General features: G+C 44.2%; 2 protein-coding genes across 6 annotated transcripts in view; one reads left to right on the forward strand and one right to left on the reverse strand.

The window, feature by feature from the left end:
• The first annotated feature begins 183 nt into the window (after positions 1–183).
• Positions 184–13320, forward strand: eps8l3a (EPS8 signaling adaptor L3a). Of its 3 annotated transcripts, none has more exons than XM_064968480.1 (20): positions 184–525; positions 1881–1977; positions 2108–2178; positions 2323–2387; positions 2526–2684; positions 5986–6135; positions 6246–6322; positions 6423–6550; positions 6776–6927; positions 7049–7163; positions 8195–8268; positions 8386–8460; positions 8649–8794; positions 8932–9109; positions 9207–9238; positions 9340–9436; positions 9929–10036; positions 12154–12239; positions 12400–12532; positions 12632–13320. In XM_064968480.1, the coding sequence occupies exons 2-20, from the start codon at positions 1904–1906 to the stop codon at positions 12662–12664; spliced, it is 1953 nt and encodes a 650-aa protein (XP_064824552.1). In that variant the 5' UTR covers positions 184–525; positions 1881–1903; the 3' UTR covers positions 12665–13320. The 3 variants fall into 3 exon arrangements, with proteins under 3 accessions (XP_064824552.1, XP_064824550.1, XP_064824551.1); XM_064968478.1 differs by having other exon boundaries at positions 185–525; positions 6420–6550; XM_064968479.1 differs by lacking the exon at positions 184–525 and adding an exon at positions 826–942 and having other exon boundaries at positions 6420–6550.
• The window catches only part of LOC135541953 (AMP deaminase 2-like), a 58597-nt gene continuing 50754 nt past the window's right edge, over positions 13294–21136 (reverse strand). For all 3 annotated transcript variants that reach the window (XM_064968476.1, XM_064968475.1, XM_064968477.1), the window contains 7 exons: positions 20937–21100; positions 20611–20737; positions 19610–19773; positions 19355–19475; positions 18904–19077; positions 17887–17997; positions 13294–17718 (listed from right to left, as the gene is read on the reverse strand). In XM_064968476.1, coding sequence (XP_064824548.1) covers positions 17497–17718; positions 17887–17997; positions 18904–19077; positions 19355–19475; positions 19610–19773; positions 20611–20737; positions 20937–21100 — 1083 coding nt within the window. In that variant the 3' untranslated portion in view covers positions 13294–17496. The remainder of the gene's footprint in view (positions 17719–17886; positions 17998–18903; positions 19078–19354; positions 19476–19609; positions 19774–20610; positions 20738–20936; positions 21101–21136) is intronic.

Raw genomic sequence — 21136 nt, forward strand, 5'->3', positions numbered from 1 at the left:
TGTTTAGAAGATGTATAAACTTTGAACCACATTTCATATCTCCATTTTATTCCCAACTGACTCTAAAATAGTCTGTTAACTGCTATCATACTCACAACTTGTTGACAACAGGAGTGATTTACAGGAGTCTGCATGGGCTAGTCAAGGATCCCTCCCTGACAGACCTTTGCTCTGTAGGGATGTCGTCATGAATACCAGGCACACCGACAACCACTGCCCTGGAGCTGAGTTTAAACGAGATACAATACAAGACGGGACAGGAATTAATTTTCACTCCTGTGTCAACATCTATGACACACTACACCAACCTACTGTCAACTTCATGGCAGTCACTTCATGAAACAGAGTATGATATAGAAATAGAGTAATCACATCAGTGTATAAGAGATCCAGGTCCTAACCTTCCAGACATTGTCATGTGAGAGCAGTAGAGTAGAGGTGGTGTGCTGCAGTAGAGACAGCTTCTGTTTCAGAGAATCCTCTCGCCGCAGAGCATCCTATGGAAAGAGATGCACCATAATACAAGTAAGTTTCTGACTAAATGGCATGTCTCAATTATATGTATTATCATTACAGATTCCAATATAATATAGAAGCACTTGCAGCAATCTAAGGAGTCAGCAGAGCAGGATTACACACCTGTAGATATTTTTCACAATAGGCATAAAAGATATTCCCAACGTGGAGCATTTCTGGCATTTTCTCCCATAAGGAATTTGTCACAACAGTATCACCTTATTGAGTGCTGTCCCTCTATTGGATCAATGTGCTCTTGACTCTGGACTTTGCCCTTGTCTTTTATGTGGAACTAAATCTTGGAAGTATTTGTTCCGCAATAAAAACCCAGGCCTGAAATATGAGTGGTATCGGCTTTGAAGTAGAAGAGACAAATACATTTATCCACAACAAATAACACAGAAAATACATTGGTGGATACAACAGGTAAGGTACCTGTAACATCTATAAACCATAGGTTGTCCTGTGTTTGTTGTTAGTGTTTTTCCTGGTGAGAGTTTGATCAGCTAATGAGACCAGTGTTGATTTAAACCATTTTTTAATATAGCTGAGTTAGTGTATGAGTATCTCAAATGCTTACTTATACAACATATAGGCCCCCTTAACTTGCTGTAAGCGGACTTATCTTGAAACTATGTACATAGCTAGCCCTAATTAGCGTTGGGATTGATGATAAAAATATGATGTGTTGCTAGGTGTCAAATCCATAGCTAACCCATAATAAACCATGATAAACCGTCTTCTGTCATTTATTAATGCTTAACGGATCAATGTTTGACTTTACTTCAAATAATATTAACATTTTCAGCCGCTTGTGTTGCTTTCGTTTCAACCAATAGGGTGGATGGAAAATGTCATTAAGATGTTTTGTTTGCACTGTTCATGTGTGTTTGCACATCTCAATCATATAACTTAAGATATCACAGAAGTTCACAGAGCTTTGAGGTTTCTGGTTTCAAGTTGTTGTTTCCTTTGGGATCTATTGCAATAGTACACAACTAATATACTGTAAATGTCTAAACATGGTCTTTAGGCTATACATACAGTGCTGCCTGTAATAACATAATGAATGATTAACACTAGGGTTTATGAGGTGTGACGACTAAAGGTTTGTCCTCGTGGTTCAGCTCAGCTCTGGAGTCTGATGTTACTCATTTATAGCACATCCTGTATCAAATCAAATGAATATAGTCATGACAATAACAACAATCACAGGTGAGTGATTGATGTTACTCTATCACTAGCCAATAAGGTGGAATTAAGTATCAGTTGCAATTGAAGCAGTAGTTGTATTACGCTCTTGTGGTAGAGGTTGTGCTGGTGTTCTCGTGTCTTTACTGTCTCGATGTCTCCTTGTGTTACAGTTGTGTGAACAAGGTGTTTAAGGATGTACAGGACTAACAGTCCCTATGGCTTTGACTCTAGCAGTTACGCAGGATCTGTCCAGTCCATCCAGTCCAAGTAGGTGTTCTCTTGTGTGCTTGCGTTGTGGCTATAACCAGTTTATGTTTCTTTCTCTTCTTAACTCTTGTATATTCTGCCTCTGAAATTGAATCTATATTATGCTTTTCTCTCAATTTTCTTCTGGCAGTGGCTATTCAGTGGATGATCGGTCATCACAGATATCAAATCTGTCCAGACCAAGTGCCAAGTCAATATATAGTAAGTAAAGAGGAAACATGACCATTAACATTGACTATTGACCTTGAGAAATTGAAACTGATGACCTAAAGCATTGTTTATTATAGATTGTTTTGTGAAAAGCAACCATGCATAATGGGTTAATCATTCCATGTATCCCATCAGTGCAGAGGAAGGAGTATGCAGACTCTATCACCAAGATTATGGACAAATTCCATTATAGAGTAGAGGTATTGTTTTGGTTTATCCAATATGATTTTACTATGCTCATCATCTAGCCATGATAATGGTCTGCCTTTGATCACAATAGATACTCAGCCATTTCTGTGATATCATATGCTTGTATAAACCCTATCTCTGTTCTCCAGCATCTGTTCACCTGTGACCTGGATGGTGGGGAGGTGTGTGATGTGAATGACTGTGTTGAGAGGCTGAATATACTGGATGGGATGGGTAGGGTGTGGGGGCAGGACATGGTCCTGGAGGTGCGGGATGGGAACCTGCTGCTAACAGACATCGAGACCAAGGTTGGTGCACACACTTTACACTTGACACTAAAACATTGTGTGGGCAAAGCTATACCCATAGTTCACTAGCAGATATGAAGTGTTCTAGAGCAGTAGTTCCCAAACTTTTTATAGTCCTGTACCCCTTCAAACATTCAACCTCCAGCTGTGTACCCCCTCTAGCACCAGGGTCAGCGCACTCTCAAATGTTGTTTTTTTGCAGTCATGTAAACCTGCCACACACACACACACACTATAACACACTATAACACACACTATAACACACACTATAAGATACAGTTTTTGTCACAACCCAGCTCTTGGGAAGTGACAAAGAGCTCTTATAGGAACAGTGCACAAATAATAATATAATAATAATCAATGATTTTGCTCTTTATTGATCCATCTTACATATAAAACTTTATTTGTTCATCAAAAATTGTGAATAATTCACCACAGGTTAATGAGAAGGGGGTGCTAGAAAGGATGTACATAACTCTGCAATGTTGGGTTGTATTGGAGTAAGTCTTAGTCTTAAATCATTTTCCACACACAGTCTGTGCCTGTATTTAGTTTTCATGCTAGTGAAGGCCGAGAATCCACTCTCACATATGTATGTGGTTGCAAAGGTCCTGACAGTGTGATTTGCCAAGGCAAGAAGCTCTGAGCGCAGCCCTATCCAGAAATGTGATTGTTGCAATTTCGATGAGGCTCTCGTGTTCAGATATTGGTAAGGGGAGTGGAGGCAGGGCGTGAAAGGGATAACGAATCCAGTTGTTTGTGTCGTCTGTTTCGGGAAAGTACCTGCGTAATTGTGCACCTAGCTCACTCAGGTGCTTCACTATATCACATTTGACATTGTCCGTAAACTTGAGTTCATCTACACACAAAAAATCATACAATGATGGAAAGACTTGTGTGTTGTCCTTGTTAATGCAGACAGAGAAGAGCTCCAACTTCTTAATCATAGCCTCAATTTTGTCCCGCATATTGAATATAGTTGAGGAGAGTCCCTGTAATCCTAGACTCAGATCAGATCATTCAGGCGAGAAAAATCCCCCAGATAGGCCAGTCGTGTGAGAAACGCGTCATCATGCAAGCGGTCAGACAAGTGACAATTATGGTCAGTAACGACAACTTCAAGCTCGTCTCTCTATTAAAAAAACGTGTCAATACTTTGCCCCTTGATGACCAGCGTATGTTGTAAAAGCGTTACATGGTCGCTGCCCATATCATTGCATAGTGCAGAAAATACACAAGAATTCAGGGGCCTTGCTTAAACCAAAGTTAACCATTTTCACTGTAGTGTCCAAAACGTCTTTCAAGCTGTCAGGCATTTCCTTGGCAGCAAGAGCCTCTCAGCGGAGGCTGCAGTGTACCCAGGTGGCGTCGAGAGCAACTGCTTGCACCAACGTTACCACTCCACTATGTCTTCCTGTCATGGCTTTTGCGCCATCAGTACAGATACCAACACAGCTTGACCACCAAAGTCCATTTGATGTCACAAAGCTGGCGGGCCTGGCGCAGTGCACGCTTACCAGGTAGCCAGGTGTACGGTGTAACACATTGGTGAGGCTGGCTTCCGGGTTGGCTGTGCATTGTGTCAAGAAGCAGTGCGGTTGTGTTTCGGAGGACGCATGGCTCTCGACCTTTGCCTCTCCTGCCTGAGTCCTTACGGGAGTTGCAGCGATGAGACAAGACTGTAACTACCAATTGGGGTGAATATATATATATATATATATATATATATATATATATATATATATAAAATCATGTTGTCCTGGTTTCCAGTGATTTGCAGAAGAGGATGTCTTCCTTAATTGACCCCTCATAAACCTAACGGACATATACCAGGAGCTGTGCCAGGCCCGTCACGTCTTTGCATACAAGTCCAGCTTGTATGCAAAGCAGTAATTGTTTCGAAACATCTCAGATGCGTCGTGAAACAGTGTTGTTTGATGAAGACATTGTCTATGTAGTTTTTTTGGCCTTTTCTCCCAGCATTGTCCCAGCCATATCCGCGGCAGCAGGAAGAATTAAGTCCTCCTCAATAGTATGGGGCTTGCCTGTCCTAGCCACTCAGTTGCTCACCATATAAGATGCTTCTTATTAACGGTATTAACGGTATGCATGTCTCACTACTCGAAAGTTGTCTTTATTCTCGCTCAAAAAACTGGCTTATTTTTCAAATGGTCATGTTTCGTTTTTAAATGTCTGCGCAAGAGTGAAGGTTCCCCGCGAGAGAGTAACGGTTAATGTGATTGGCTGTTTATTATTTGACTAGGCTACCTGTATTTGACAATGTGTTGTTATTTTGCTGAACGCTAGATGGTTAAACATTGATCTTCAGTTTCTTGGCAATTTCTCACATGGAATAGCCTTCATTTCTCAGAACAAGAATAGACATGAGTTTCAGAAGAAAGTTCTTTGTTTCTGGCCATTTTGAGTTGTAATCGAACCCACGAATGCTGATGCTCCAGATACTCAACGTGTCTAAAGGCGGACAGTTTTATTGCTTCTTTAATCAGCACAACAGTTTTCAGTTGTGCTAATGTAATTGCAAAAGGGTTTTCTAATGATCAATTAGCATTTTAAAATTATAAACTTGGATTAGCTGACACAAAGTGCCATTGGAACACAGGAGTGATGGTTGCTGATTATGGGCCTCTGTACACCTATGTAGATATTCCATTAATAATATGCCGTATCCAGCTACAATAGTCATTTACAACATTAACCATGTCTACACTGTATATCTGATCAATTTGATGTTATTTTAATGGACAAAAAATGTGCTTTTCTTTCAAAAACAAGGACATTTCTAAGTGACCCCAAACCTTTGAACGGTAGTGTACATACTGTACAAAACACAAGATACATATTGTGCACAACACAAAATACATACTGTACACAACATAACATACATACGGTACACAACACAACATACAGGTTATACACAACACAACCTACAGGCTGTACACAATACAACATACATACTGTACCTATCACAAAATACATACTGTACACAACACAACATACAGGCTGTACTCAACATACAGGCGGTAATAGCTATGGTTTATGTTTGTCGTTTTACATTTATCTTTGCCTTTTCAAAATCTCTATCAGTTCTGATTCATGACCTACTATTCCCTTATCACCTCCCCCTCCTCCCCCCCCCCCCCTTCTCCCCATCCTCCCCTCTTCCCCTCCTCCCTTCTCCCTTCTCCCCATCCTCCCCTCTCCCCACCCTCCCCTCTCCCCCTCCTCCCTTCTCCCCATCCTCCCTTCTCCCCATCCTCCCCTCTCCCTGTGTGGAGTTTAGGAGGAGCTGGAGTCCCTGCCTCTGAGCAGCATTGTGGAGCTGAAGGCTGTGATGGACAGCTGTGTGTACAACTCCCTGCTGACCGCGACCGTCAAGGACCGCAGCAAGAGGACCACCAGTGTCTTCATGTTCCAGTGTGAGGACCTCCGGGTGAGGAGACTGTTATTCATCCCTGACCTTGTCACCAGCCTGTATTATGATCATTATGTTACTCTCATGTTTCAAAATGGTTTTAAATGGATGTTGGTGATTCATTTCAGGCCGATTTCATAAAACGGGACCTAGAGAGAGCACTCCCTCACCAGAGAGATGACTTTAGCAATCACAGCAACAACAGGTAATAACAGTCTACAAATGCGTATAAATTGGTGGTTTACTGTAGGTTATCAGAGTATATGCTCATTTTCTCTGGGTAAACCTCTTCTCCTCTCTAGCAGGGTCAATCTAGAAGTTATGTCTGGCCATCAAATTGTTAGGAATCACCAGAAAACTGTCCCACCCCCTGAGCAGAGAGAATGGACTCCTCCAGAAGAACCCTCAGCTCAATGGAGCGCACCGGACTATGGTAAGTCAATGGCATGCTCCAACCCAAAATACCTCTGTAGTCATTCCATTGATCAAGAGGACTACGGTTGTGAGCTTGTCTAGATCACTCTAAGAAACCCTGAGACGATTTGGTCAAGGGTTTGTTTCCAATGCTAATGACAGATGAATAGCTTTATACTCAAGGTGATGCCAAATATCTTGAAATCAAATCAGTTCTGTATTTATCAATGTGTGTGTTCAATAGATGAAGATCCTACACCTACACCGCCCATGCCCAGAGAAGAGCCCTCTCCTCACAGGAAGGAAACCTCAGTCCAACCCCTCTTTATGGAGGACAAGCCCGAGACAGTCCCTGTCTCACATCCACGCCCATACACAGAGACTGATAGGAATGTGGTCAGTACTCTGCCTCTATTAATATATTATTAATGTTAGCAGTACTGTGGATGATTGCTTAAGGTACTTTTAGTGGGTTGCATGTGAATATTGTACAACATTTTCTTGTTTTTTTCCACAGGACATCTTGAATCATATTTTCAATGATATTGAGATGTTTATGGGCCAAGTCGCTGCTATAGCAACCAAAGCCGAGATGAAAAAAAAGAAAAAAAAGAAGAAGAACAAGGATAAAGGTGATTTAGAAATGTATTTCCCCTTATTCCAAAAAAGGCTACACCAGTGGTTAAATTGGGCCAGAGCTACTGTATGTGTCCAAAGAGAAAAGTAGAATAAGGGTATGATAAACCAAAGTAAGTGGGTAATGGTGGTTAGGGTCAGGGTAATGGATAGGGTAAGGGTTGAGTTGGGGTGTGGACATGAAGCTAGGTTTAGGGTCAGGGTAATGGATAGGGGTTGAGCTGGGGTGTGGACATGAAGCTAGGGTTAGGGTCAGGGTTATGGATAGGGTAGGGGTTGAGCTGGGGTTGAGTTAGGGTGGGGTAGGGTAAGGGTTGAGTTGGGGTGTGGACATGAAGCTAGGGTTAGGGTCAGGGTAATGGATAGGGTAAGGGTTGAGTTGGGGTGTGGACATGAAGCTAGGTTTAGGGTCAGGGTAATGGATAGGGGTTGAGCTGGGGTGTGGACATGAAGCTAGGGTTAGGGTCAGGGTAATGGATAGGGTAAGGGTTGAGTTGGGGTGTGGACATGAAGCTAGGGTTAGGGTCAGGGTAATGGATAGGGGTTGAGCTGGGGTGTGGACATGAAGCTAGGGTTAGGGTCAGTGTTAATGATAGGGGTTGAGCTGGGGTGTGGACATGAAGCTAGGGTTAGGGTCAGGGTAATGGATAGGGGTTGAGCTGGGGTGTGGACATGAAGCTAGGGTTAGGGTCAGGGTAATGAATAGGGGTTGAGCTGGGGTGTGGACATGAAGCTAGGGTTAGGGTCAGGGTAATGGATAGGGGTTGAGCTGGGGTGTGGACATGAAGCTAGGGTTAGGGTCAGGGTAATGAATAGGGGTTGAGCTGGGGTGTGGACATGAAGCTAGGGTTAGGGTCAGGGTTAGTTCGGTAACCAAAACTTGGAATAACCTTAAATCTAATCTTGGCTCCCCCACCTGAACCCATTATTTAACCCCTGGGATATCCCATATTCAGGTGCAAGATGACATTGGGAAAACTATGGTCTAAGGTTTGAGTTTTTTGATTCCATTTGTTTCATTTCCGAGGCATTGACGGCATGCCACCGGCAGAGGAGTTTAAAACCTGTCTCCACAAAATCAAATACGGGTTCAACCTTCTGGTGTGTATTCAAATATCTCCGTTATTTTTTTGTTGTGGACTCATGATTTAATAAATGCTATTCATATATTCAATATGAGAGCTTAATCCAGTACCTTTTGTCTGTTCACTGTGATAGGGGGAGCTCAATGGAAAGATTCATAATCCCAGTGCTCCGGAATTTGTCCACTGCCTCTTCTCCACCCTGGCATTTGTAAGTTACTGCTTGCTCCATCTTTGTTTTCAACACAGGGCTTCACCCATGATCATATTTTTCAACATTATGTTTTGAACCTGCCTACCTTCTGTCCCATTTGATTATATGAGCAAATTAATTGACAGTGTATGATAACTTCCGTGCGCTTGTTTCCCACCACTTCCGCTTCCCCCTCCCTCCTCCAGGTGGTCTCCCACTGCCCTGAGGAGCTGCCCCCCACCATCGTGGCGCCCCTGCTGGAGCCTGAGTGTATCCGTCTGATGAGTGAGGAAGCCACCCCTGAGGAGGACCAGCTGTGGCAGTCACTGGGAGACGCCTGGAACATCCCCAGGTGAGAATCAGTGATTAGTAGCCTATCAGGGAATTGGTTGAGTAACTGAGTTACTGTCAGTCAGGGCTGCTCTGTGCATACAAATGTACTTCCATACATTTTGACAATGGCTTCCTATGTCCCTGATGGGTTATCAGTACAAAATGGCCCGAGGATGATGAGGACATCCCTACCTACACTCTGGAGTTCTACGATGGTTGGCAGCCCCCTGAGGTGACCCACTCTCCCCCAGGGAGAGAGCCAGAGAAGAGAGAACCTGAGAGGAGGCAGCAGAGTCAGAATCAGAGTCAGAGTCCATTCACCACCCCTGAAAAGGTAAATACCCAGTGAGCTGCATATTATAGTTCTCTATAGGCTGGGAAGTTTCAATAAGGTTTCTTTCGATAAGTTCTTTCAAAATATTCCCCTGTAGAGTTCGGCCCAATGGAAGACTTCACCATCACGGTATGCATTAAGAAACAATTCTAAACTATTTAAAAGCCATGGAATCATTATGGATACATGTTGTTCTATGTGTGTCTATAGTTCTATGTATGTGTTTTCAGTCCAGATGAGCCAAACTCCAGTTACATGCGTGTGATGTATGACTTCACTGCAAGGAACAACAGAGAGCTGAGCATCTCCAAGGGAGAAGTGGTTCAGGTGAGCACTTTGAAGTCTGCCTGCATGGTATCTGTCTGTCTGTCTGTCTGTCTGTCTGTCTGTCTGTCTGTCTGTCTGTGTGTCTGTCTGTCTGTGTGTCTGTCTGTCTGTCTGTCTGTGTGTCTGTGTGTCTGTCTGTCTGTCTGTCTGTCTGTCTGTCTGTGTCTGTCTGTGTCTGTCTGTCTGTCTGTCTGTCTGTCTGTCTGTCTGTCTGTTTGTGTCTGTCTGTGTGTCTGTCTGTCTGTCTGTCTGTCTGTCTGTCTGTCTGTGTCTGTCTGTGTCTGTCTGTGTGTCTGTCTGTCTGTCTGTCTGTCTGTCTGTCTGTCTGTCTGTGTCTGTGTCTGTGTCTGTGTCTGTCTGTCTGTCTGTCTGTCTGTCTGCATGGCGCCTTCCTGCCTGCCTGTCTGTTTGGCTGACTGTCTGTCTGCTCTCTGTCTGCCCGCCCAAGAGGAGGTTTTGACAGAAGCATTTGTGTGCTCTGTGCTTCCACAGCTAATGGACATGTCCAAGAAATGGTGGAAAGTAAGGAGCGACAGAGGGGAGCAGGGCTTTGTGCCCAACAACATACTGGAGTCAGTGGACAAGGAGCAGGAAAAGCAGGCAAGATACCCCAACACTCAGCAACACTTTATACTGGAACGCCTGCTGTGTGTTATTATGTTGTGTCTGCTCCATGTGGGGAACTCAGACCCGTGTTTGGCCTCTGTGCAAATGGAACCTTATTCCCTTTCCCTTATTCACTTTCTCTCTGCGTATTCTGACCTTCATCTTAAGCATGAGGAAATGCATGTGACAGCCAGATATTAGTTTGGGGAGGTGATCACAGAACAATGGAGGTGTGGCAGAGGTGTGTCTAGAGATACACCTATTCTGACCTGGACTTAATTCCCTCATAATTCCAACAACTTTACTCGCGAGGAAACCATGAATAAGGTTGAGCACCTGTCAGTTCCAAGTGAGAAAACATCTACTATTTCAGAAAGAAATAACGCCATTCTCCATGCACTGTAAAGTATACATTGATAAGAGGTAGGTAAATTAGTTATACGTTTGGAGAAGGGGATTGTAATTACCAATGTTTCAGATGATTTTTCCTTACTGCTGGAGACGAATGTGAAGCCCGTCATATGTAAGCAAACTGTAATTCATGTCAACATGACATAGATTTTGGCCCCTTTTCCACGGTGAATTAGGCTATAAATAGCTCTGCCGTTATTCCCAATTTTAATTGTATGTTTACACAATTTACAGGGATGAAATTTGGCTCAACCTACCTAGTTGATTTATGCACTCCAGAATGTTTTAATTATATGCCCGGGGCGTTTCTCAGTTTTTACTCCCAAAAAGCTAGTTTTGGTCATGTAGGTACACTACATGACCAAAAGTATGTGGACACCTGCTAGTCATACTAAAATCATGGGCATTAATATGGAGTTGGTCTCCCCTCTGCTGCTATAACAGCCTCCACTCTTCTGGGAAAGTTTTCCACTACATGTTGGAACATTGCTGCAGGGACCACAACCACAAGAGCATTAGTGAGGTTGGGCACTAATGTTGGGTGATTAGGCCTGGCTCGCAGTCTGCGTTCCAATTCATCCCAAAGGTGTTTGATGGGGTTGAGGTCAGGGCTCTGTGCAGGCCAATCAAGTACTTCCACACTGATCTTGACAAACCATTTCTGTATGGACCTCGCTTTGTGCACGGGGGAATTGTCATGCTGAAATAAGAAATGGCCTTCACCAAACTGTTGCCACAAAGTTGGAAGCACTCAATCATCTAGAATGTCATTGTCTGCTGTATCGTTAAGATTTCTCTTCATTGGAACTAAGGAGCCAAAACCATGAAAAACAGCCCCAGACCATTATTCCTCCTCCACCAAACTTTACAGTTTGCACTATGCATTGGGGCAGGTAGAGTTTTCCTGGCATCTTCCAAACCAAGATTTGTCCATCAGACTGCCAGATGGTGAAGTGTGATTCCTCACCCCAGAGAACACGATTCCACTGCTCCAGAGTCCAATGGCGGCGAGATTTACACCACTCCAGCGAACGCTTGGTATTGCGCATGGTGATATTCTGCTTGTGTGTGGCTGCTGTGCCATGGAAACCCAATTCATGAAGCTCCCGATGAACAGTTCTTGTGCTGATGTTGCTTCCAGAGGTGGTTTGGAACTCTGTAGTAAATATTGCAACATAGGACAGACAATTTTACGCACTACGTGCTTCAGCACTCGGTGGTCGTGTTCTGTGAGCTTGTGTGGCCTACCACTTCGCTGTTGAGCCGTTGCTGCTCCTAGACGTTTCCACTTCAAACTAGCAGCACTTACAGTTTACCGGGGCACAACTAGCAGGGAAGAAATGTGATGAATTGACTTGTTGGAAAGGTGGCATCCTATGACGGTGCCATATTGAAAGTCAATGCACTCTTCAGTAAGGCCATTCTACTGGCAATGTTTGTCCATGGAAATTGCATGGCTGTGTGCTCGGCTTTATACACCTGTTAGCAATGTGTGTGGCTGAAATACCCAAATCCACTAATTTGAAGGGGTGTCCACATACTTTTGTATATATAGTGTAAGTCTGATTACCAAATACTGAGAAGTGCTTCAATCAAAACGCATAAAAAGGAATAGATTTCCTAAGTCTGAATCGAGCTCCATGTGTGTAGTGCACTGTATTAGTGTGTAATTATCAAGACTTTATTCCCCCCCCCATTAGGAAACCAGTGGCCCTCCCTCCCTAACCAAGAGGTCCAAGCCTGACCAAGTGAAGGCCTGGCTGGAGCACAAGGGCTTCAGTAGAATGTAAGAGCACTCAAACTCCCAATCACATTAACTATAGATTATTGATCTCTGTAGGCATACATGTGATTGACTACAATAGTTATAAAGTGAGCATGAGAAAATGACAGGATAAGTATTGTATCTCTTTTCCATGATTTGTTCATTCCTCCCTCTCTCTCAGCACGGTGCGCTGTCTGGGTGTGCTGAGTGGCTCCATGCTCCTGGGGATGACAAGAGAGGAGCTGAAGATTGTGTGTCCTGAGGAGGGGGGCCGGGTCTTCTTCCAGCTCCAGAACATCAAGTCTGCAATGGCTGTAAGTCCCACACCACTCTGTCTTTAGCACGAAAACCGTTGATTTATATTCTTGTACATGACAGGTAACAAACTGATTTGTTTTTCCTTTCCACTCCAGCTTGCCAGTGAGGTAAGGCCCATAGAGCCTTAAGACGGGAGAAGAGAAGATGACCAGAGTGTCACAGACTCGGGACATGAAGTTTCAACTCTTGAGCTTCAAGCTACACATTTCCGCTGTGCAGTAGAGAAAATACTGATTATATCCACTGAAAACAAAGTAAGCAGAGTTTAGTTAGAAGTATGTAGGGCGGACTTATCAAAGCTCTAGTGTTAGTTACATTTAGTAAAAAATACTATTTGTGCATTTGATAAGATCCAATACTTAAAAACAGATTCTCTCTATATATATTCTGTATCAACTGTTTTAACTTAAATATGTTTAGCATATTTATTGTATCAAACCAGTGTTGATGCCACTTGATTCTATGATTGATCTTGATTAAGTTATTCAAGTCACCATTTATACATGTAGAAATTTATGTTAAGTGTTATAATACTTCATGTATCTTGTTTTTGATGTATCTGAAATGTAATCAATTGATATACATTTTATTTTGGTAGTGATATGTATGGACATGTAAGTCCGTCTGTATCTCTGTAAACTAATCATGTATCTCAATGTTGGCTCTGTCTATCCATATAAATCACTTGCATTATTTGACTTAAGTAAATTAGCTGAATGACACCAGCCAACTACTGAATGATGTAGGACACAACACGTTAGATGAATAAACATGCTTTATTTCATTTTTCAGACGTTACACATGTACCATATCAGAAGCATTTGAGTAAATGTAAAACATTGGCATTCATTTAAAGTCATGATAGTGACTACAATAGACTTAAACAAATGAAAGACAACCATGTCAATAATAAAACACGTGCAGAGAACCTTTCATGGAAAAACATTCAAATGTCTAAAACAATGAATGAATGAATGAATGAATGAATGGAGGCACAAAACAATCACAAGTCAACAAACTCTTTGTATTAAACATAATGAAGTGAAAAGAATACTAGGTGATTTTGCAATGAGAAAATCAATTGAACAAAAAACAAAACTGGCAGTGTGATAATTGACTGATTAATTGGTTTGTGTTCTGTGATGACAAGACACTATATCACACTACTGCCCAAGACTCTTTGCACTACTGAACACAGTGCAAGAAAACAAACAGCATTTGACTTGTCTTCCAACTTTGTTTGTGTGCTCTTTCGATTGGAACAGAAATACATATGGCAGTCCTTAGTGAAGTTTGATAAAGTATGGTCTATGGTACCAGTAGAACCAACAGGTTCGCTAGCATTTTAGTTTATAAACAAGCAAAGAAACTAAACTCATTTTACAGATGGAGACCAACAACAGGAGTTAGTGAGGTTTTGAAAGAACACATCTGTGAACTCTGATGGACAATCTGAACTGGACGGAGGGAAATGAAAAGGTAAAGGTCAATGAAGTTGTTGGGTCCCTCAGTGAGCCACACCTGGATCTAAACATGGATGTCTGATCGTTTATCAAGTAACTACACACATTCTACTCCACATGAAGAGACACAAACCCAAATCATACATGCATCCTCTAATTCCCTGCAAAATACGATTTCAAAGAATCAAATCAAAAGTTGTACTAAACGGTTGCTTGTTTTTTAAAGCCCTCTTTGGATCAATCAAAGAGAAACAGTGTTCCAGTCTATGGCTGTATGTCTGTGGGAAGGATTACAGTGTTTGAGTGGGTGTTTAGGTGTGAATGTACAGCCGGATTACATAGGCAGCTCTGGCTGAGTTAAATGTCAGAGGGGATACCCATTATGGCTCTGGGTCCTACCATTGATGAAGGCCCCTCCAAATAACCCTAGCTAACCTGATCAACATCACTCAATACTCTACTGAGAGAGAGCTACATGGAACACTTCAACAGTCCTAACACAACAAGAACACCAGAAAAACGATTAAAATACTAAATAATAAAAGAACATACATGGAAATATTGAGTCCAATTGTAAATCTAGTGAAAGACAAGGCCAATAATAATATGACAAAATACATCTGTCTGCTTAAACAAGGGCAGTTTAAAATGATCTACAGCAACAAAACTTCAAGTTTGTGATCTAGATATTGATATACTGTTTATATAAACCTTTTATTTCCATAGTCTTTAAAAAAATACACTTTATATATTAAATCCATCCCCATGTTCAGCTTGTCCTAAATTATCTGGTTTCTCAAACATTTACTCGTATATTTTGTGTGGCTTTTGTCACACTTAGGTTTTTAAAATGGGCTGGTAGGTAATGGTATGCAATGCGTGGTGAACACTTTACAACTAGGGCCCAGTAGTTAACAGTCTTGGCAAATAATAGGACTGTACAAATAGAACTCCCACAGTTTGAATCACAGAAGAGGTCCGATGAGGAGAAGGCTTGTTGGGTGAGATGGGGATGAATTTACAGGACAATAGTAGGAATTACAATAGGATCTCTATGGTACAGATCACATCTGTTTTGGTGACCACGAAAACCATGACTGATGGGGGGTGAGTTCATTTGATGCTGATAACAACCAAGCAACTTTGTCTCTCCATGGTTTGAGCGTTGCCAGAGTGATGAGCTGGATTTGAGTTGAGTTGCTTTTTCACATTACAGAGCACTTTAACCATCTTCCCAGACACTCCCGTGGCCACACAGTGGTCCATGCAGACATGCACAACATCAGATGGAAATGCAGGCAAAACAGAGCATTGCTAAAAACGCTTCTTCCACTTCACTGGAAGGCCTGGGTAGATAAAGGATAAAGTACTTTAACATACAGCACGCAGCCTGGTATCAGTTCCTTGATGTTAGGACAGCAAAAATGCTTAAGCTTGAAGAGGACAGGTGTTATGGTTATGGTTGATGAGGAGTGGGGCGTTGCAGCAGGGCATGAAAACGGAGAGTGACAGGCTAGCAGTGGTAAGGCCTTCACCTGGTAAGTCTGGTTTGGTGCATACAGGGCACTGCATGCAATAACTAACAAAGTGGGCCCAGAGGTCAGTCCCCGGGGTCTGTCCTGGTCTCCAAGGGGTGTGTGGGAGCGACACACACACACACACTCACTGAGTGTTGAGGTAATCGTAGGGGGACAGGGGAGCCTCCCTGACATTCTTCTTGACTTGTGCTTAGAAAACAAAGCTGTGGTTTAACATCTCTTATCATACACACCTCTAAGCATCCACTACCAGACTGATATCTTTTCTTTAGATATACACACACATGTACCTTATCTTTAGATATACACACACATGTACCTTATCTTTAGATATACACACACATGTATCTTTTCTTTAGATACACACATGTACCTTATCTTTAGATATACACACACATGTACCTTATCTTTAGATATACACACATGTACCTTATCTTTAGATATACACACACATGTACCTTATCTTTAGATATACACACACATGTACCTTATCTTTAGATATACACACACACATGTATCTATATCCTTTTTAGATATTTAGTATATTGTACACACACATAGTATAAATCTACTCTTTTTGTCTGCATATTCTATAACTAATGTGATTTGTTAAATAAAAATAACATTGATCTTAATATTAATGTTATGGAATGTTTGCACTAGACCAGTCAGGAACACAGATCCATGCCCTGATGGCTGCTGCCGTTTCTCTGCTGAATGTCCTGCCTGCTATTTCATTCAGAGCTGACTTAGATCAGGGAGACCGGCCGAGAGGGCTCATTTCGCGAATAAATTCCTACAATCTTCCAGAAGCACAGAGAAGGATGAAAGCCATCAGATACCCAGCAGCAGACAGACTGGAATTGTTCATGACTTCTGCTTCTAGGCCACACAGATTTGGTCCTTTCTCCATTTTTCTTAACTCAGTACGTCCATACATTACAAGTTTGTTACTGCGGTTTCCACGAAACTCTAAGTTACATGTGACCGTTCCTATCAGTGCGCAACGGGTGTTGGAACAATGTGGGGTGGAACATTCACCTATGCATTGTTTAGGTGTGTCCATGTTGTGTAGGTTAGGCGACCCGTTGACAACGCCCTCATAATATTTATGTTAAGTTGTATCTGCTTCCCTACTTCATTGTGAAGATATTAAACTCGATGAGCTTCAGGCAGCACGACTGTGCGATGGAAGAGGAACAGTTTTCAGGACGGCTAAACTGTGCAGTGTGTGTGTGTGTGTGTGTGTGTGTGTGTGTGTGTGTGTGTGTGTGTGTGTGTGTGTGTGTGTGTGTGTGTGTGTGTGTGTGTGTGTGTGTAATATAGGTGATGGGTACAAACATGCCAACAAATCACAGGCTGAACTGTAGGACCCTTTTTCTCATGCAGGGTCACATGACAAAGCAAAGGGCAGAAGTATTGGTTTGAAGGGTCAGGAGATCAAAGTGACAGAGAAAGTGATCCAGGAACTGATCGAAGAACAGATGAGGTGAAAAAAAAGACTTCAGGCTACATTCTCTCTCCTCCCATTTGTGTATTAGAAAATAATTCAAGCACTGGATGTTCCCCCTGCCAACCTTGGCCGTGCTGATTGAAATCTCACAGTGAGCATTAGAGAGATAGGGAGGAGTCAAAAGAAGTAGAGAGGAAAAACAGGGGCTACACAGAGAGAGTTGAAGAGGGAACCTGGGTTGAGGGAGAAGGGGGACTGGAACATGAGTCCATACTGACCACCCCCATCACCGACAGGGAGATGGGGCCACTCAGGGAGCATTGTATCCTTGGCTTTAGTACAAGAGAGCTGAGAGACGAGTGCACAGTCCAATTCCCTAGTGGGAGGGGGATAAGGGGGTAAGAGGTAGAGGTTAAACAACAAGCTGGAGTCCACTCATACTGCACCCCTTCAGTGTCAAGCAGGGAGGGGCCGGGGGGGTTAGAAGTCAGGGTGGGGTTGTTGATTTAGTGGTGTCCTTCTGCCCCAACGGGGGCCATGGAGAGGGTGTCTTCCTCGTCGATGTTGTCCAGCTCCTTGGTGTGCACAGCATGGGTGATGAGGTTGAGCTCCTCCAGCAGGGTCTCACTGCGGTATGCCACGCGGATGTCCGGGACGTTGGTGCGACGGATGTCGTTGCTCTCAGGCCCCTCCTTGCTGTATTTGGGCCCCAGCCAGTAGCTCTTTGCCTGGAGACAAGAGAGAATGTCAGAGCTGAGCACTTGGTGCAAAATGGTTGCCATGCACAACTTAATTGAATTAAATCCATTATTATTCCATTATAAGAGACAAATTAAAAGGGAAGCTCAGAGACCAGGGCAAAAAGAGAGTTGAGATAAGAGGAAGCGGATGGATACCTTGTGGGAGAAGCCGCTCATGAGGACACTGTTCCTGGCCAGCTCACACATGTCACAGGAGCTCAGCTTCCACACCTGTGTGGCGATGCTGTACTCCTCCATAAGGGGCTCCTGAGGTCAAACACAAACGCACACACAAAAGACAAAATAAGCATTAAGTTATACTTATTGACTATACTGACTCACCATTGCAGCTCCCATAGTTACATAGTTGTAGCATGGGTGGTTTTGCCTGTGTGTGTTTGTCTCTGTGTGTGTCTGTGTGTCTGTGTCTCCGTGTCTCTGTGTGTCTCCGTGTCTCTGTGTGTGTCTGTGTCTCTGTGTGTGTCTGTGTCTCCGTGTCTCTGTGTGTCTCCGTGTCTCTGTGTGTGTCTGTGTCTCTGTGTGTGTCTGTGTCTCTGTGTGTGTCTGTGTCTCCGTGTGTCTCTGTGTGTCCGTGTCTCCGTGTGTGTCTGTGTCTCTGTGTGTGTCTGTGTCTCTGTGTGTGTCTGTGTCTCTGTGTGTGTCTGTGTCTCTGTGTGTGTCTGTGTCTCCGTGTCTCTGTGTGTCTCCGTGTCTCTGTGTGTGTCTGTGTCTCTGTGTGTGTCTGTGTCTCTGTGTGTGTCTGTGTCTCCGTGTGTCTGTGTGTGTCCGTGTCTCTGTGTGTGTCTGTGTCTCTGTGTGTGTCTGTGTCTCTGTGTGTGTCTGTGTCTCTGTGTGTGTCTGTGTCTCTGTGTGTGTCTGTGTCTCTGTGTGTGTCTGTGTCTCCGTGTCTCTGTGTCTCTGTGTGTGTCTGTGTCGCTGTGTGTCTCTGTGTCGCTGTGTGTCTCTGTGTGTGTCTGTGTCTCTGTGTCTCTGTGTGTGTCTGTGTCTCCATGTCTCTGTGTGTGTCTGTGTCTCTGTGTCTCTGTGTGTGTCTGTGTCTCCATGTCTCTGTGTGTGTCTGTGTCTGTGTCTCTGTGTGTGTCTGTGTCTCCGTGTCGCTATGTCTCTGTGTGTGTATGTGTGTGTCTTGACAGAGCACCACTGTGCACTGACCTTGGTGAAGTGGAACTGTAGGGGGTCGTCAGTGGACAGAGAGACCATGAGGCCTCTGGCCAGATACTCAGGCAGGGGGTTGCGGTGGTAGCTGAGGAACAGGCTGTTGTTGCTCAGGGGGGACATGGCGATGCCAATCTGAGCCAGGTAGTAGAGGTACTGCAGCACTGGGGCCTGGGGACAAGAGGAGGAAAAAGACAATTGTCTATCTTGTTGAACGCACAACTGCAGGAATTCAAGGGAACTGTTTGATTGTTCTCCTGAATTCTCTTAAATTAAAACTTAAGAAACCGGATGAACAAACTCCAAAAGCCAAAACTTAATTCAATAAATCAATCAAACCCAATCAAATCCTTCAGAGGTCACCTATGAACTGAACTCTATTTGTCAGTAGTGTTGTTGCCATAGTAGTGTGTTGTCGCTATGGGAGACGGCATGTGTGCTGACTGACCTTCCTGAGCAGCAGCCCATGGGAGATGTTCTCTGACAGAATGAAACCAGACACCAGGTGGTGGACAGGCCCCGCCTCCCCGCAATGAGGGCGCAGCACAAACGTGTGGAAACCACGCCTCCTGCACGATACAAACAAACATAAAGCCTATTCATAAACACTCCTTAAAAGGTTTGGATGTGAAATACATCCTTTCTGTTGTTAAAACATTGATCTAGCAGTCTGTGTGCGGAGGTTCGTGAAGCAGCATGCTACCTGCGCAGATGGTTGAGCACGGTCATGTTGGCGTAAGTGTAGTAGAGGTAGTAGGAGTAGGGAGGGTTGTCCTCCTCTGTCCAGTCGGCTGGCAGGGGGCTGTCCATGTTGAAGATGTGGTGCTCCGGCTTGGACTCGTCATCCACGCTGTCAAAGCCCACCACCTAACAACACACCGATAAGTTCCTTTAAAACAGTGCCTGAAGTGTATGAAGGAGGTAGGGCCCTGAAAATGGCATCTGAAGTGTCTGTTTGAGGATATGTTGGGGTGTGTGTGGACTGCTGGGCAAGTGCCTAGTGCTGGGCAAGTGTTGGGCAAGTGCCTAGTGCTGGGCTAGTGCCTAGTGCTGGGCTAGTGCCTTGTGCTGGGCTAGTGTTGGGCTAGTGCCTAGTGCTGGGCTAGGTGCCTAGTGCTTGGCTAGCGCTGGGCTAGTGCCTAGTGCTGGGCTAGTGCTGGGCTAGTGCCTAGTGCTGGGCTAGTGTTGGGCTAGTGGCTAGTGCTTGGCTAGTGCTGGGCTAGTGCCTAGTGCTTGGCTAGTGCTGGGCTAGTGTGGCTAGTGCTGGGCTAGTGGCTAGTGCTGGGCTAGTGGCTAGTGCTGGGCTAGTGCTGGGCTAGTGCTGGGCTAGTGCCTAGTGCTGGGCTAGTGTTGGGCTAGTGCCTAGTGCTGGGCTAGTGCCTAGTGCTTGGCTAGCGCTGGGCTAGTGTTGGGCTAGTGCCTAGTGCTGAGCTAGTGTTGGGCTAGTGCCTAGTGCTGGGCTAGTGCCTAGTGCTTGGCTAGCGCTGGGCTAGTGCCTAGTGCTGAGCTAGTGTTGGGCTAGTGCCTAGTGCTGGGCTAGTGCCTAGTACTTGGCTAGTGCTGGGCTAGTGCCTAGTGCTTGGCTAGTGCTTGGCTAGTGCTGGGCTAGTGCTGGGCTAGTGGCTAGTGCTGGGATAGTGGCTAGTGCTGGGCTAGTGTTGGGCTAGTGCCTAGTGCTGGGCTAGTGCTGGGCTAGTGCCTCACGTGCTGCAGGAAGAGGTGCAGCTCAGGGTGGCTGCAGGGGTTGATGGTGACCTCAAACAGAGGCATAAAGATGTTCTCCATCATCTCCTGGAAGTTAGCCAGCTGCTTCTTGGTTCGGTACACATCACTGCAGTCAGAGGAGGGTTAACGTCACTTGCACATAATATGGAAGACTCACATTCACGCATAGTCCTCATTTACAGATTCATGACCTTCATTCATAATACTTGACACAAATAGGAGAGGTTTACATCCAGGCAAGCTGACTAAAGGTGGATGTGGGTAACTGCTTTGTTGATGCTGTATTAGGTACAGACACTACTTACAAGAGGCGGGGCACTTGGATGAGCCAGCGCACGTTGTCAGAGTAGACTTGGTGTTTGACGGCCCACTGGGCCAGCTTGTCCCACTCGTCCCGGGAGCGGCCGTAGATGGACAGACGTAGCTCCACGTTCTGGTACTTACTCTCCTCTAGGTCAGCCATCACCTCCTGATGGAACACCAACAATATCAATATATTAATATC

Source organism: Oncorhynchus masou, chromosome 6, assembly GCF_036934945.1.
Source record: "Oncorhynchus masou masou isolate Uvic2021 chromosome 6, UVic_Omas_1.1, whole genome shotgun sequence".
Taxonomy (NCBI): domain Eukaryota; kingdom Metazoa; phylum Chordata; class Actinopteri; order Salmoniformes; family Salmonidae; genus Oncorhynchus; species Oncorhynchus masou.